The 17,698-nt window shown below is 37.7% G+C and overlaps 3 protein-coding genes across 24 annotated transcripts in view; 1 reads left to right on the top strand and 2 right to left on the bottom strand.

The window, feature by feature from the left end:
- Positions 1-17,698, top strand: part of caska (calcium/calmodulin-dependent serine protein kinase a) — a 219,665-nt gene that overhangs the window by 159,434 nt on the left and 42,533 nt on the right. For all 22 annotated transcript variants that reach the window (XM_056232935.1, XM_056232933.1, XM_056232946.1 and 19 more), the window contains exons 3-5: positions 2,570-2,675; positions 4,516-4,593; positions 4,825-4,897. In XM_056232935.1, the coding sequence (XP_056088910.1) occupies positions 2,570-2,675; positions 4,516-4,593; positions 4,825-4,897 (257 nt within the window). The remainder of the gene's footprint in view (positions 1-2,569; positions 2,676-4,515; positions 4,594-4,824; positions 4,898-17,698) is intronic.
- LOC130069215 (probable G-protein coupled receptor 82) lies at positions 8,949-13,150 on the bottom strand. The gene is made up of 2 exons (XM_056232968.1): positions 13,060-13,150; positions 8,949-10,338 (listed from the first exon to the last, which is right to left on the bottom strand). Exon 2 carries the CDS (start codon positions 10,302-10,304, stop codon positions 9,198-9,200), a length of 1,107 nt encoding a protein of 368 aa, XP_056088943.1. The 5' UTR covers positions 10,305-10,338; positions 13,060-13,150; the 3' UTR covers positions 8,949-9,197.
- gpr82 (G protein-coupled receptor 82) lies at positions 13,990-16,464 on the bottom strand. Its single transcript, XM_056232969.1, has 2 exons — positions 16,257-16,464; positions 13,990-15,123 (listed from the first exon to the last, which is right to left on the bottom strand). The coding sequence occupies exons 1-2, from the start codon at positions 16,319-16,321 to the stop codon at positions 14,094-14,096; spliced, it is 1,095 nt and encodes a 364-aa protein (XP_056088944.1). The 5' UTR covers positions 16,322-16,464; the 3' UTR covers positions 13,990-14,093.

Here is a 17,698-nt window from a genome sequence, read left to right on the forward strand (position 1 = left end):
TAAACTGTGTGGGAATGTTGTGCCAAACATCCAAACCAAGCTGCCTCTTCTCCGTGAGTAAATCTCACCCTCTGATTTGAAAGATTTTCCTCCTCAAATAATCGAGTTGCATCTCAGATTGCCGTTCCATCATATTAAAGCTGCACATCGACTCCTCATGAGTGTCCCAGATTTTCCCATAAGTCCCTAAGCACCCCACCATTGAAACACAGGCTTCAAACAGCTGGAGCAGATGGAAGAGTGCTGCACGACGACCTGCGACATTTAGATATTTGCAACTGAATAAACACAACATTACTTCAGTACAATGGAAACTTTAGAACCAATTGAATTAATTATTTTTTTGACAGTGTAGTATAAGATAAGAATGTAGTATAAGAAGCTACAAGAGATTGTACCATAGTGATTTTAACAATGGGAAAATAACGTTATTGCACATCTATATGCTGAAATCAGATAAATGAGTCAATGTTCAATAGTTTCATGTTCACTCAACCATCATACTTATGTTATATTATGTCACATTAAACATCAGTGCTTTATGTTCATCTAGGCTTGCAAACAATGCTTACTGTACTACGCAAGTGCCGAACCTAATAGTGGTAAATCTTTCCTTTCTCACCTCCAGACATGAGGCATATTAGTGGAGGTGGTGTCATAGTGATGGAGTGGTCATTAAGAGGCCAGAAGCCATGCCGCAAGACAGAACTGCCACAGCACTAGTTTAATAAACACTGCAGTCTGGAGACGAGCCACTCACAAACTATAACAAACATGAAAACTGTGGCCTTAAAAAGTATTTTTGATATTAAAGCTGCATTTAAACATGTATAGTACCTTTCAAAAATGTGAAGATTTTTTTTTATGTTTTCTAATGAAGTCTCTCGTTTATTACAGTAAAACAGTAATATTGTGAAATATTATTACAATTTAAAATGGCTCTTTTCTATTTTAATATATTTTAAAATGTAATTTATTTCTGTAATGCAAAGCTGAATTTCAGCAGCCATTACTCCAGTCTTCAGTCACATGATCCTCCAGAAATCATTCTAATATGCTGATTTGCTGCTCAAGACACATTTCTGATTATTGACGATGTTGAAAACGGTTGTTCTGCTTTACGTTTTGTTGGAAAAATAACTCATTTTGTCACAAGCACAGTTGGTAAGCAAAACATTTCAAACAAGTTGAAGGCAAAAAGTCTGTTTGAGTGGAAGTGTCAAGTGTCATAAAAACACTTTATTTTATGGCTTTTATTAGGGGCCTTATTTTTTCCCTTTAATAAGTGCTTTTACTCCATTGGCTCTCATAATTTAAAGTCTCATCTATAATGTCTGGTTGATGGTTTAAATAAATAAGTCTGCATACTGTATATCACTCAGAGGAGTGTCTGTTTTATGGCTGATCAGTAACAAGCCTCTGGGCTGGTCGGTCTGATCGATGTTGAGTCTCAAGATGGACCACTATTACTTTTTGTTGTTGACTGCCGGAGAGATGTTCCTCAACTGAGCAGATGTTGATTTAAGTGTTACATTTATGAGAGTGGTCTAGAGTTTGTTGCACACCAGCAACACTCTAACCTCACACATCATAAAGTCTCTGTCGTGATCTCCGGTCTGTGTACTGTAGATGCACTGTAATCTGCAATGATATACAGTAAGAGGTATTTCCCCACTCCTGGAGGCTATGGTTTGCCAACTGGGTCACAGCTGATGAAACAGATCAGGAAAGGCGGGAGGACTCCCCTCTATTTAGGAAGTTTGAAAGAACGCAGAGCAGTTTCAGGAAAGAGCGAGGAGCTTGCATGCACATATTGTGATTCATATTGTTATTCCGACTCGTTGCTTTGTGGTTAGCAGTAGCACATGTTCGATAGCTGAGATGCTCATATCCTGTTCTATCTGCTCTGTCTCTGTGGGGGTGGGGCATTACTCGCAGCATTACTTTGAGGTGGCAGACATTATTATTTTTAAAAATTGTAAATATATATTTATGATACATTAGAAATAATATAAAATAATTTAATTATAAAAAGTTTTATGGTATTCTTATTTTTTTTATTATCCATTAATGATATCGGAACAGTTGGAACACCCAAACCTTATTTGACTCATAATTTTATTAATTTTAATACAGAAAATAAAAACGTTTGTCATAGAAGAGATGTATTCAAGTCCTTGTATGTATGAATTGCACTATATTTTTAAATGCATTAATAGATCTGGACAAAAACTTAGCGTCACGTCATTGACCCCTCTATTGTATGATTTTTAAGAAGTTTTATCCATGGTAGTTCCTTAGTCAAAGTGTATGATACGTATATGTGTGTTTGTAAATCGCACTATAGCATGTATATAAGTGGTGCTGAGGTTGACTTTTTGTATTAAATTGGGATATTACAATAAACATGGAAACAAGATCATTCATTATGCTTACATTTAAACCACCAAACCTTTGGATAAAAGTTTATTTTAATGTTGCTAAAAATAATAAATTGGTTTGTACAAAATTACATTTCCTCAAAGTGACTTGATTTGAAACTAAAATTCACCTCTTTGTCTTCCTGTAGATCTGAAGAGGGAAGCGAGCATCTGTCACATGCTGAAACATCCTCACATAGTGGAGCTTCTGGAGACCTACAGCTCTGATGGCATGCTCTACATGGTGTTTGAGTTGTAAGTCCTTCACTCTGAGCAAATCTGCACTTGTTTTATTATTCCATTAATTCTTTGTTCACATAAACTCCCAAATGAAATCAAACATTTTTAATTTAAATGTTGGATTTATTGCATTGGGAAACATAACATCGACAAGCTTAACACATGTACTCATGTACACAAGAAATCCAAATGCAGTGCTGTTTTTTTGTTTATTGTAACACATGTGTGTCCAACACATTCGTCTGGAGTGTGTGAAAGTAGCAATGTTTTGAAGGTTAGGCTATATAGAAGCATATTGTGGTGAGGTTTGGTCAGTGAACTCTAAAAAGCATCTCAAAACAAGACATGAACATCCTGTTCTCTGTCCAGAGGAGCCTGTGTCTGTTGCTCTCTCAGCAGTTTTGTGGACTAGGGTGAGCTTTTTAATTTTCCAAATGCTAAATGCTCATATGCTTATCTGAAGTGCCAAGCTTTTCTCAAAGAACTTTCATGAAGTGTGAGTTCTTATCTGGAGAAGCGCAGCTGCCTCTCAAGGGATTTTCTTTAAAGGCCTTAGAGACACGAGCCGACACAAAAGCAGGAGCTTCCAGAGCTCTGCTGCCCTCTGGAAACAACACGATCTTATTGTTAAAGCATTGGGAAAATATTTCAATCAGAAAAGTGTTAATTTCTGAAATTGGCCACAATTGACTCAGGTTTACAGTTGAGTTTGTCCTCAGAGATAATGGGCAACTACCAGCATGCCACTCTGGTTTTGCCTTTAGATGCAAAAATCACACTTAAGACATGTTTTGCATTAAATGTGTCTTCCCACACTGAGGGCCAGATGTACTAACACTTTTGCGCCCACTTCAGGCGTATTTGTTTCGCAAAGTGCGCATAAAACCATGGCGAGGTATGTACGAACGTGACGCACCGAGATGAAAGTGCAGACTGCCTGTCGCGGGAACTGAAAATGGCAAAATGCGCTTTTCGTGTCATGCATATGCATTCATGGGATGGTCAAGGGGAAAGTGGGAGTGTCACATAAAGAGATGGGAGGGGAAACGTAAACTGCGCCTAATTATGTATTCCGCGTTATGTACAGAAAAAGCCGGTGAAAGCACGCCTCTATTTTGCACTGAAAATTCTCCGCCTCTTAAAAGCAGGTGTAACTTAGGAAGCGGGTTTCCTGGCATATGCCTCCTGGTGAAATGGCAGCAGTAATCCGAGCAAGATGAAGACATAGGCTTAGGAGACGAGCTGAAAAGATTTTTGCCACAAGAATCACACTTTTTCAGTTGAGTGAAAACTAAATCATTAAGCGTTACAGATTACTGGAATAAATCAAAGATGACATCGAATCTCCGACTCAGCGTTCACATTCCATTCCAGCAGTTGTTAAACTCCTTGCTACATTACAATTATTGGCATCAGGATAATTTCATACAGTCATAGCATCAGCAGTGAGAGGAGGAGGACCATTCAATTGCGCGTTTAAATACTCGCAATTTACGGTATAGTGGCTGGGGACAGGCGCTGATTACCTGATGAACTTCACATCAAGCGCTTTCTGCGTCTTGGCCATGGCGCTATTAATGCTGCGTTCGCAAATGTACGTACATCTGGCCCTCAAAGTTGCAAAAGTTTTTTAAATCAACCTTGATGTTTAATGTATAGATCTATGGTGGGATTTGGGGCAAATTACATTTCAGTGTAGGCGGGGTCACAGACACAATTGGTTTTTCACAAGTATCTTAAAGATTTGTATTTATTTCCTGTAAAGTTAAATCATAAATGAACCTTAGAACTGATAGTGCCAGTATTTGACTTTATATTGCTGATATATAGTTTCTTGTCTTGTTCTGTCTTTCAGTATGGATGGAGCAGATCTCTGCTTTGAGATTGTGAAGAGAGCAGACGCTGGTTTTGTTTACAGTGAGGCAGTTGCCAGGTAAACAGCTCTAAGGACAGTTTCATCCATTTCCTGTTCCTGTGCTCTCCTTAAAGTTTTAGACTGTGTTCTCTGTGTTAAAAAGGATAGTTCCCCCCAAAAAGAAAATTGTGTCATCATTTACTCATATAGTACCATCATATAGTTCCAAACCTAGTTCCCACTTTCTTTCCATTCAGATTAAAATGGGTTTCTCTCTTTCCCACCCTCCTCTCTTCTCTATTCCTTTAGTCACTACATGAGACAGATCCTAGAGGCATTACGGTATTGCCATGACAACAACATCATTCACCGGGATGTGAAGGTAAGCTCAGTGGTGTCTTATGGTGCGTTCACGTGCTATGGTAATTATGGTAAATACCAAAAGCCGACGTGGAAAATGCACATGAACACCCCCTCATGTGGTATTTTCCACTGGGCAGCTCGTAGAATATTTTGATGCACGAGTTGCCGAGATGAGATAACCTTTGACCTTTTCAAAATGGCGGAGAGCAACGCGAGAGTCGTGAATGGTAAAAATATGTACTATTCATGATCTAGAAAATATACAGCATATTATTTACCTTTTGAGTTTTGATAAATCATTTTCTTGCTGTAGCAGATGACTTAAGCAATCTAAAATAGTTTTAGCTAAATAAAAGGTCTGGATCTCCATCTTTTTACCACATTACGACAACAAAAGCACTTGAACGCAACACACTGGTAAATACCAGTTCACAAGTGGAAAAATATCATATTTTCCATAGCACGTGAACGCACCATCAGTGCTTCAGATGACTAGTAAACCCCTTTTTTTACACACTGAGGTCTTTACGATTTTCACACTTTTGTAGCCTCCCCCCTGTGATTTTAAAGATGTGTCATTTAAAATCCTAAAATTACACATTGCCGTAAACTGCTTCTAAAGGAATGTTCTCTTTTCTTATAAACAGCCTGCAGCTGTCAATAGGAGGGAATTAAACGTGAAACTAATATAGGGTTATGATGATCAGTTGCTTAAGATCCAAATGCAGCGCAGTCACAACTCACAGCCTATAAATGAAAGTATGTAGATCAACTATGCTCACAGATTCTTAGGAATAAAGCTTCAGATGTGCTTCTGTTAATGAAAGCTGATATAAAAGTCAGTAAATTTGGTTGATATTGAAGAAATACTGTATGCATGTTTATTTAACAACTTTATTCTCAACATTTGAATTTGGCAGACATGAAAAAGGCTATTGAATACAAACCCTTAAACCTGAAACCTAAGAATTGTGACACAACATTTAAAGGTTAAACAAAATACCCTGAAATGCATTTATTTTACTGCTCAAAATATGTTTTCCAACATAAATTATAATATTGGGTATTGATCAGACTTAATAATCACTGGTTTAATTAAACTGTGTTAAGAATAAATGCAAAGACAAACTTTAGACAGAGTATATACGTATTGGCTTTATATAAGTTGACGACGCTGACTCTCGATCTTCAGTGAACACGCGAGAGAGAAATGCACATTTCATACGGATTACAGCAGAGAGCAGTCTGTCTTTCGTTTTGAATTGTTCTGTTTAAAAGTAGACATTTCAATATAGATATATTTCTCCAGTCTATACGCTGAGTTTCGGTTCATTTATGAGACGAGTTGCAGTTCACGCGCCAGCGCCTCCATGTCGAGATTATCTATTGTCTGCTATATTTACTTCTTATTTATTAAATCTAGGCAATTGGTTGATGAAACATTGATTAAAATTAAGATACAATTAATACAAAACTTAATTCACTTTAATGAAAGGCTTTGTGCTTTCTGTTTGAGGTCTCTGTGAAAGTTTTAAAGCACTTTAGTGCCGCTTTCAGAGCTTGTCACGTCCGTAACATTGTTTTTTCCTCATAAATGCGAACACGAAAAATAAAATAAAATGAATATTTTATGTTCTGTTGAGAGCCAACCCTTCTTCATCCGGTGGGTAGTAGCCTATTACTTTTGATTTGCGCAGTGTAATTCACAGAATTGATTTCTCTGCTACCAGCCTCTGTCACATATTGTGAGAGCTTGTGACTATTGCAAGCGCGCAGCTGAGAAGTCCTGATTATATTGTCTGCTATATTTACTTCTTATTTATTAAATCCAGGCAATTGGTTGATGAAACATTGATTAAAATGCGTGGCGCGAGTGACAAATCTCCGACAGTAAACTGATGCCCCATTCTGCTTTGTAACGGGCGCTTTTTCGCGTCTAGGGTAAACAGCTGTTGCGACGCGAGCAATAACGGCCGCGTCCGGTGTAGACACAGTGTTAAAGCTCATATGCCTATAACGCTACGTTACAACATCAAGCAATATTCCAATCATTTATATAATTAGAACACTTTATATAGGGCCATTTTGCATTAAGAGTACTTTAGTTTCACGTTTAGTACATTTTGCTTACTACTTATTTAAAATAGTATAAAAGTACTGTACATATGTAATTAAAAATGTTTTCATTATGATATTATTAATTTTACTTTAGTAAAAAGATCTGAGTTTTTCCTCCACTGGTAGAGATTAGAGGAATTAAGACTAAAAATAGAAGATAATAAGGTTTTGTCAGTGACACTTTTGATATATTTATTGATACAAGTTATGTTTTATATAACGTGGCTAAATTAAAAGACAAAGTCGTTAGTGAAGATTATGCAACAGTATTTAGAATATAATATAATATAACATGCAATGCAAAGTAGTTTGGTTACAGCTCAAATGTATCATTCTCATTCTATCATTCACTCTGTCTCCATTACATATCTTTGTCACACAAGTGTTTGATCACCACATTTGAGTGAGCAAAACGTTTATATATTTATTCTGTTTATACTGTGTATTATATATACAGTACTCATCAAAAGTTTGTACACACCAATAGGAAAGTGTGTCCAAACTTTTGACTGGTACTGTACTATAATACACATAAATAATATTGCTACTGTATTATAAAATACACATAAATAATATCGGCCGATATATCGGTATTGTGCTTTTTTTTTACTCCCTAATATCGGTATCGGCATCGGCCCCCAAAAATCCATACCGGTCGGGCTCTAAAAATCAGACCTCCAGAATGTGATGCCTCAGAGAAATACAAACCTACCATCTCTAGCTGCAGGGCAATGAGATCTTATTAGAACAGATATGATCTTGATGACAGGAACTTAACAGAAGTTTAGAGTGCCAAGAAACCAGTCTCTGCTGAGAATTTGCTGACTTGTGAACACTGCAACGTTTTCAGGGGTTTTCTTGATTATACATTAACATTGCTCTTTATGAATTGCTCTGTATGTTTAGCATATGTACCATTGATATGGTGCTACACCAAGCAAATGGTTTCCTTTTAACTTTCTGATGTTCTAGATACAGTTTGCCTAAGATTTGCCCTTTAATTTGATGGACTATATTCTGACAAAATGGTTAATGGAGCCAGCTATCTTGCTGAGATTGGATTGACAGCACAAAAGCAAAATAGGCAACTATAATCTTGCTCTTTTATAGGATTAATGATGCAGACATTGAAGCTCCTGGGAGACTTTAATATTTACTGTCTATAAAGTAATGGTTTTTAATGCTGCTTCTATCAGAAACATAAATGGATACCTAGTCCATCATGCATCATTACCTATGACAGTCATATGAGTGTGCTGCAAAAATGTAAAGGCACTGTTTGCAAGCACACATTCTCTGTTTGCACAACTAATGGGAAGCTTATAACACTTACCTCAAGAACCAGCATGCAAATGGAAACAGGAAAGTAGGTATATGTAATGTAACAAATTAAAAATACAAGTTGTCATGCATGGGCAAGATCTATAACAACATGTTTGAAAAACAACCTGAAATGGGAGTACAGTCATTAAAAGTTAATGTGGCATGCTGTAAATGTGCAAGAAATCACCTTAAAGGGATAGTACACACACACTCAAAACTAAATTCTGCTGTCATTTACTCACCCCGATGTCTTTCCAAACTTGTTTGACTTACTTTCTTTAAGTTGTGATGAAACAGAAGTAGCAACAGAATTTTAAGAAAGGGATGGGGTTTAAGCGGACTAAATAATTGGAGAAGTCTGGCATATGTCACCAGGACATGAACAAAAAAAAACAGACATTTTTCAAAATATCTTCTTTTGTCTACCACAGAGGGAAAAAAGTAATTCAGGTTTACAATGACTTTAAGGTAAGTAAATGATGACAGCATTTTTCATTTTTTCTGCTGAACTATCTCTTTATAGCCACACAAGGTACTCAAGCAATTCAAAGTGGTGTGGGAACGGAAGCATCAGATGAATTCTTGTCTGATTTGTAGTCACTTTTCACCTTATTTGCATTGGATTTCACAGTGTGCCTGCCCACATATCCTCTGTTATAAAGCATTTCTCAGCACTGTGTAATTCCAAACAAGAATTCTCATAGCTTCAGGTCAATACTGAAGAACAATGGACATGTGGAAGTAATCCAGTTGAAGAGATGCCCATTCACTTTCGCTTTCTTATTGGTGTGTGCGGCCAAACATCGTTCAGCTGTTAGGGAACATCGCTCACAATGAGACTCCTTTGTGTCAGCGTACAGTATCCTCTCAAGTAATGTCTAAAGACACCCAGTTGTTGCCTGAGATATCTGTCCCCCATTAGACTTTGATGACTGACTGTCGTTTGCGTTAGCGCGTAATCTCATCAGGCTAAGCGCATGGCTACGAAACGTCTTGTCCAGCAGGAAGTACATGATGGGGTCTGTGCTACATCGCAGAGACGCTAAACAGAGGAGGATGCTTTTTACCTCCACATACATGGATAGTGGATGGCAAGCATCTGTTGTGGGTGATGTAGTCCAAGACTGCTCTTTGACAATGTTAACGAAGATGGCCTTATAGATGTGATACGGCAGGAGACAGACCACCAGCACGACCTTAATGACAACGATATTCCGAAACACTCTTGCATAGACTCTCTGCCTGTCAGAGATGATCGCGCTTTTCTTGGACCTCCAGATGTGCCTGATCACTGCCATGTATGCGCTTAAGACCAACAGGAAGAAGACGAAGAACAATGAAACAGCCACTAGCGCGAAGACGTGAGATCCTTCCCCTCCAACCTCCACCGCTACACTGTAACACACTTCATCTCCGTCACCGTCCTTCACGCTTCCAGCCCTGATCGAGTACAGCACCACAAAGGATGTGACTGCTATGGCCACAATAGCCCAGGTGATTAGGCACAGTGCATAGGCCAGTTTTGCTTGCCGTTTTCGACAAAAGAAGGCTCCGGGTAGAACTTTGAGCCACCGGCTTGGGCGGTCTGCATGCGAATGTTGAATTAGTGAGGCAAAGCGACTGAGCGCCACCCAGCTCAGTATCATCACGCCAATGCAGATGTTGATATGGATCACTGGAGTAAGACCATTTATTGCCATTTGGCACATAGTGTTGCGTTGGTCCCATGTGGTTCCAAGCGAGTAATATGCAGCCTGGAATGGCATGGTGAGGCAGAGCAACATGTTTGAGATCCCTAGATTTATCAGGTAGATATGGGTGGACGTTTTGATGGCAATCTTGTGCATGAACACCCAAAGAGAAATAGCATTCCCAGGCAGGCCAGTGAGAGACATGATGGTGTAGATAATGGGCAGAACTACACTTGTAGTGGTTGTTTGGCATAGGTAAGAAATGTTGTGTTCAGCATGTGAACTGTTTGCCATTGAGCTCTCGCAAAAAGTAAGAGATTCCCAACAGCTGAGGAAGAAAATAATTAAATAGTTATATCATTGCGAAAAATTAAATAGTTGTACTATTTATACTAGTGAGTGAAAATGGTGACACTAATGATAAACCTGTGCTTCATATCTTCTGTATTTATAGAAGCAACATTAAATGTCACTTGCATTCCTGTAAATATTCTACCCAATTGCAGAAGCTGATAAACCACTTTCACAATAGCATTTTTTGTCACCCTTAACACAGTGGTTGTCAAAGTGTGGGAAGGGTGTCGTTGCAACGGTGTTCAAGTGCGTGAATAGCGGTTCGCTAGCGGTTCTGCCTTTATAGAGCTATTCCACATTTTTTTAAAGGTTTAAAGGGGAGCGCGACCAAAAAGGTTTGAGAACCACTGCCCTAACACCATAGCTTTTCTTTTTTTTCTAGTCAACATACCAGGGTGATGTTGGCAGACATTCTATAGTCATTAGTTCATAGTTATCGGCATGGTCCAGCAGTAAAGTGTGCATGAATTTTACAGTGTTTCACAGCATCCACATTTAACCACAATATAGGTGTTTCAATTTTATATAATTCAATTAAATATGTTTGTCTCAATATTTGAGCTGTTAAGTTATTATAATTAAAATCTCATTGCTTTTGCTTTACAGTTTTGGTCAAACTAAGGCTAGGGCTAGGCGATAAAACGATAACGATAATTATCGCAATACAATTTTCTGATACAGTCTTTTCAATAGCTTTTCAATCATCAAATCGCTTTCATTTACCATGGTTTACAATAGTAACACTAACTGCACCATGGTATTGTGACAGAAATGTGTTAATATTGATAATATTAAATTATTAATGTAGACCTGTATTAAAGGTACAATATGTAGGATTTTTTGCCACCAGGGGTCACTAACCTCTTACAATAACAAAGGCGCGTATATCGATGACACAAAGCATCAAGTGGAATTATGGATCTTGTCGTCAAGCTGATGGATCTTTTATGGATGAGTGAATACATTGATGTTTTTAACATGACTGTGGTATGAAGCAGGCTGCAATTGCTTATGAGAGACGCATACCAGCGCGACACGCAACGCGTGGGACATTTCATTCTACCGAATAAGGACATTTCATTCTACCGAACTACACGCAAGTGCTGAATAATACTCACACAGGTCAGTTTATTAGACAAATTAAACTTGAGGTAACGCAGCGCTGTTTCACTTGCCCTAACAGTTACACTATCACACTAAACTGCATTTGAGTGTGTTGAATGTTGTTAGTTAGGTTGTTTGTTGGCTGTATGAGGCTAGCAGTAAGCTAGATCAACATTAGAATAACATACAGATCATATTCTAACATTTCATCATATTGAACTAAATAACATTGATTAGTTTTATGTACATTTGCTCACCTGTCTAATAAAGTACATGCAACACTCGCGTCTCTGTCAAGTCGAAGTTAGAGCTCTCGCGGACGTGGAGCTCTCGGCATCTCGAAAGATTTTGATCTTCGTTCTAGTCCTCTTTGTCTCAAAGTCTGCTTGCCATGGTCCAAAATGTTTGAACAAAACAACAACAGCGTGCTAAGCATAACCCAGTTGTCCACGTCTGTCGCCATGGTTACTATGGCAGTACGAGCGGAAACCGAGGGTAACCCGGATATGACGCCATTGACTGGCGACTCCTCACCCCTGCTCACACGTCCGATTTACTTGGTTAAAATCGCAATTTTCTCACGATTTACAAATAGTTGGAAACATTGGGGATATTGTAAGTGATCAACTAAACAAAATATATAACATTGGCCTAGTGGTTTTTGGATATTTTACTGCAAAAATCCTACATATTGTACCTTTAAAGGAGTAATGAAATGTAATTACAGTATTTTTGTGATTACACTAGCGCGTGCATTTATAATAAATTAATTTATTTAGGCTACTGTTTTTCATACAAATACCATAGATTTTACCATGATAGTGATGTGCTATATGTGTGGTTTTAACTGGGTTATCGTGATCTAAATGAATGCTACTTTAGAAGACCAATGGTTAATTTTAATAAAACTCAGTCATAATATTTCAATTTTACCATATAAAAATGAGGTTGTTACAACTTTTACAGGTGTTACTGTTTTTGTTAATAAACTAATTTCTGCATCCTAACTTAAGCTACTACTACTGTCAAATGTGCATTTCTAAGAGATAAAACATATAATATTATTAATATTGCAGCCTGCACTGCAAATTGTGCAAAGATACGTGTCATCAAAGTCAGGCAACACATTCATTAATTGAAACATCACCTGTTTGAACATGCAGACACAAAGAAATGATTTTTTTCTATTAAGATATTTATTTTGTTAAGGAAAAATGACTGGAAAATGTGAAGAACGTGAAGTGTTTGTCATGTTCTGACAATGAAGGGTGGTTTAAAACATCAATTAACGATCTGGTTTCTACAACTTTCCCATAGGAGCAACAATCTGCCTTTTAACAATTTATTGTGCTAATTATCGATATCGACTGATATGAAAAATTGTATCATGATAATTTAGGCCATGAATGAATGAATGAGGCATTTATATAGCCCTAACTGAGGCTCAAATAATTAATGTTAATTAGCTATGCTAAGTAGATTATTAGAAACATTTTTAATTATTAAGGGAAAAATAATTTAAACAAATAATTAGTCAAACATTTTACAGGTAAGAATAGAATACATACTGTAAGCAATATAACACACTTACCCCTCTGTATATGCAGTCACTGATGTGTTTAACAGGCGTCTGTGAACTGCTTTGTTTGGACCACCTCCCTAGACTCGCTGTCTAAAGGAAGTGACAGAGCGCGAATGATACTCAGTTCTCTTTTGCAAGGTTCCTCTCACAGAGACACTTGCCTTTGATTGTAGAAATTCTGCTTTGAGTCTATAAAAGGTGCTTTTTATTATTTAATCATTGCTTTACGAAGTAGCTCATACACTCCAGTTTTTATAGAATTGTTAATTTGCATAACATGCAGGAATACAAGACCTTTTGATATCATCTGAACTTTTTCTCAACTCTAGTTGATATGTAGGTTTTTATACTGTAGCATTTTTAGCCTAAGAGGAAGCTCTACTGTAAACTGGCCTTCTTACTAAAATACCTGTCGATGATGTTTAATGGTCCCCTCACGACCCCTTGGGGTTGAGTAGACACATTGCAGTTGAAGGACTATTCAAAACAAGTGCTAAAATCACTTTGATACTTATATTTATTTATTTTAAGGATGCATTTTGACCATGCAAAGTATATATTGTGTGCCTACAATATTTATTACTAAAGATTATTAAATACAAAAGCATATGCAAGCAATAAAAAAGGTAATTGTGCATTTTTATCTCACAATTCGGACTTTTTTCAGACATCTTGCAATTGCAAGTTATTAAGTTAGAATTGTGTGATATAAAGTCGCAATTGCGAGCTATAAAGTCAGAACTACGTGATATAAAGTCACAATTGTGTGTTATAAAGTCACAATTGTAAGATATAAACTCACAATTCTGAGAAAAAACGTTGTTAGTAGGACTGTTTTAGTATGTATACTCTGAAAAAAGCATGAGGAGGTACCACTGTACCATGTAAATTGGCCGCAAGTTTTGCTTTTGTCCATTAGTAATGGTTGTGAATGTGATAACACAGCTCCCTGAGGTTAGCATGTTTCACAGTATGCCGAATGCGTCACACAGGAAATGCAAAGTTGCAAACCAAATTCTTCAGAACTGTGTTGGTTGGTGGCTTCATTCAGTTTCATTTTTCTTTGGTTCATGGCTTAATTCAGTTCCATTTTTCTGCGGTTCTTCAATGTTTTCGGTCACATGTATAGTATGTATCTGAGGTGTGTCCAGGCTCTTGGAGGCTTCAGGTTTGGGTTTGACCCTGGTGTTGCGATTTGCCCGACAGCAGCGCAAACGAAACACCAGCTGAAGGATGGGATGCAGGCAACAGCTAAGAGCTGCAATGAAGATGGTGCTTGTTTTTATCCTGTACTTTGCTTGACAGTTTTCATTATCTGATGTTAATAATAAGATGATCCTTTGCACATGGTAGGGTAGGAAGCATAGGACAAACATTATGACTGAGGCCAGGATCTTTCTGCGAACCTTTAGAGTTCCTCCGGGTCCAAATCTAGCTCCCCTCACCTTCTGCAGATGGAAGACCAGCAGGCTATAGCTGACCAACATCAAGCACAAAATGAAGAAGAATGCTGAAACACCAACACAGTGGATAGTTTTGAATTGACCTCGATAGAGAATGTAACTGTTGACAACTTGGTCAAAGCAGGTCCCGTTGATTTGTAGACTCAGTTTAAGTCCCATGCTAGTGCTGACGACTGTGGTGATAACCGACCAGGTAGAAAAGCAGAGGATCCAACTAGACAGAGTACGTTTAAAGATCCGAAAGAAAGCGTAGCCTGGTTTTACCACCGTGGCATAGCGATTGATGCTGGTCCACAAAAGGAAGCTCATGTTACAATAGAGGTTAATGTAGAAGCAAGAAAAATTGATCAGCTCTACTGCATTGCAGGCTGGAGATCCAGATAGCCAATTGATGTTCTCTTTGTAGTAGGCTATCCTGAAGAAAAAACTGCAGCAAATCAGCAGGTCCGACACAATTATATTCAAAGTGAAGATGACAGTGGGTGTCCTCTCTGATCTCCAAAGATCCACCAAGACTATCCCATTGGTTGGAAGGCCCAGGACAGCCAAAAAGAGATAGAGCCAAGGCAAGATGGTTTCATTGCTTTCTTCAGGATGTATCCTGCATGTGCTAAAGAAATAAAGAGAGGAAGAAAATGAAAACAGGCAACTCACAGCTTCTTAACTCTAGATGGAAATGAGCAACCTGGCTCAGTTACCCTTTTACTCAACATGTCAGACTGTGTGTGTGTGTATATATACATTAAAAATCGTATTGATTCCAAACTTTTGATCGGTAGTATATTTAATATATATATAAGGGATAATCTTTGGCTAGCTGTGCATTAAACGATTTTAGTAAAGAACCACCCGATGCAAAGTGCATTCAAATCGTAGAATGCACAGCTATATGGATTATCCCGCTTATACCACTGACAATTTATAGCTGTTATTGATATTTGCAGTGCAATATTTGATAGGAAGGGACATAATGATATAAACTATATATATACACACACACACACAAACTTAAAATGTCTAATATATATATATATACATTTTTTTCCATGTATACATTCATAGTCTCTTCATCACAAAACCCAGCAGTGATTTTTTTTAAATGCGCTTTCAGCTCCTAAATGTTTTTCCATTGGCTCCCTAATACTAGAGTCTTGCACTAAAATAATCTTGTGGCCAGTTGGTTAAAAGGATTACAAAAAAGCTCTTGTTTGCAGATGTCACTGGATTTGGTATTCCATTTATCAATACAAATATTAATATAATATCAATGAAAATTCAGGCATTTCAAATTTTCAAATACTTTTTTGGTACCCACAATGATTATGTCATGCTGTCTACCTGGACAACTGAAGTTAATTGTTTTAAATGTACTGTAGCACAAGTACTTGTAAAACAAAAGGCCATTTGCTTTCCCTGTGTATGCACGTTTGAACAACAAAGCTTTACTTTTTAAATTAATGATATTGATTTATTCTTGTTGTTTATTCTGTTCATCGTGTTTAGAGACAGAATACTTTTTTACTTTTAGTGATCAATAACTAAAAATGTTGTCCCACAAACAAATCAAATTTATTCAATCTGCTGACCTGCCGTGTTCTTGAGTTTGTGAAACATTGGTTGGGTATACACTAACTAACCTACAAACCCACAACAGACATACGCTGAAGAAATAAAAATAGATTATTGTTCAGACTGGAGTTTTAACCTCTCCATTGAGTAATGATGCAAATCAGTATACAGTACCTTTGATTGTTGTCTGAATCATTGACTCCTGAGGGATAGATTGCTATGCCACCTTGCACAGACATGATGCTTATCTCTTCGCATGTCGTTGTCCGATACTCATGTTCATAATGTTTTACTCGTTGAATCTTGTGCACTCTAAGCTGTTTGTGGTTGGGGTGTGCTCTTCAAATGTGCTTCACATATAGGAACTCTGTAGCTTCTCTTCTGACCACATCCTGGAAGCAGATCGTTTGTGGCACAGTTTGCACCAAAAGTCAAGTTTTTTCCTATTCATATGTGATATAATATCATTTTTAACCATATAATTAATATTAATAAATAACTGTAATAAGACCATGTGACATAACCTATCAATCTTTTTGTGCAAGCATTTTTCTGTTCACAGTGCATAACCCCTTTGTAATGACATATAAGCCACCTTTTTGTGAAGTCCTTCCCTCCCTTCCTGATTGTGCTTTTCTCAGTGTTTTACCACTAGGGGGCACCCAAAGATCTGTGCTACTCTTTCTGCATGTTAAAGGGTTAGTTCACCCAAAAATGAAAATTATGTCATTAATGACTCACCCTCATGTCGTTCCAAGCCCGTAAGACCTCCGTTCATCTTCGGAACACAGTTTAAGATATTTTAGATTTAGTCCGAGAGCTTTCTGTCCCTCCATTGAAAATGAATGTACGGTATACTGTCCTTGTCCAGAAAGGAAATAGAGACATCATCAAAGTAGTCCATGTGACATCAGTGGATTAGTTAGAATTTTTGAAGCATCGAAAATACATTTTGGTCCAAAAATAACAAAAACTACGACTTTATTCAGCATTGTATTGTCTTCCGGTTCTGTTGTCAATCCGCTTCAGTGACGCTGTTAGACGTAAGACGCTGCTGACGTGTATCTGGTGTGTCCGTGTATTCGGGTTCAAATAAATATGGCTGGGCAAAAAAATGCAAGTCTTCCTCTGTGTCGAAATCCTTAGACATGTTTGCGAAGATTGTTTTGTTTACAGCGTGCGTCTCCCTCAGACTGTAAACGAAGCTCGGGCGCACCAGAGACACGTCACCAGCGTCACTGAACGCGGATTGACAACAGAACCGGAAGACAATACAATGCTGAATAAAGTCGTAGTTTTAGTTATTTTTGGACCAAAATGTATTTTCGATGCTTCAAAAAATTCTAACTAACCCACTGATGTCACATGGACTACTTTGATGATGTCTCTATTTCCTTTCTGGACAAGGACAGTATACCGTACATACGTTTTCAATGGAGGGACAGAAAGCTCTCGGACTAAATCTAAAATATCTTAAAGTGTGTTCCGAAGATGAACGGGGGTCTTACGGGCTTGGAACAAAATGAGGGTGAGTCATTAATGACATCATTTTCATTTTTGGGTGAACTAACTCTTTAAACCCCTGATGCATTTCTCATGATATGGTCTATGACATT

This window comes from Rhinichthys klamathensis, unplaced genomic scaffold, assembly GCF_029890125.1.
Source record: "Rhinichthys klamathensis goyatoka isolate OS25496 unplaced genomic scaffold, OSU_Roscu_1.1 h1tg000358l_1, whole genome shotgun sequence".
NCBI lineage: Eukaryota > Metazoa > Chordata > Actinopteri > Cypriniformes > Leuciscidae > Rhinichthys > Rhinichthys klamathensis.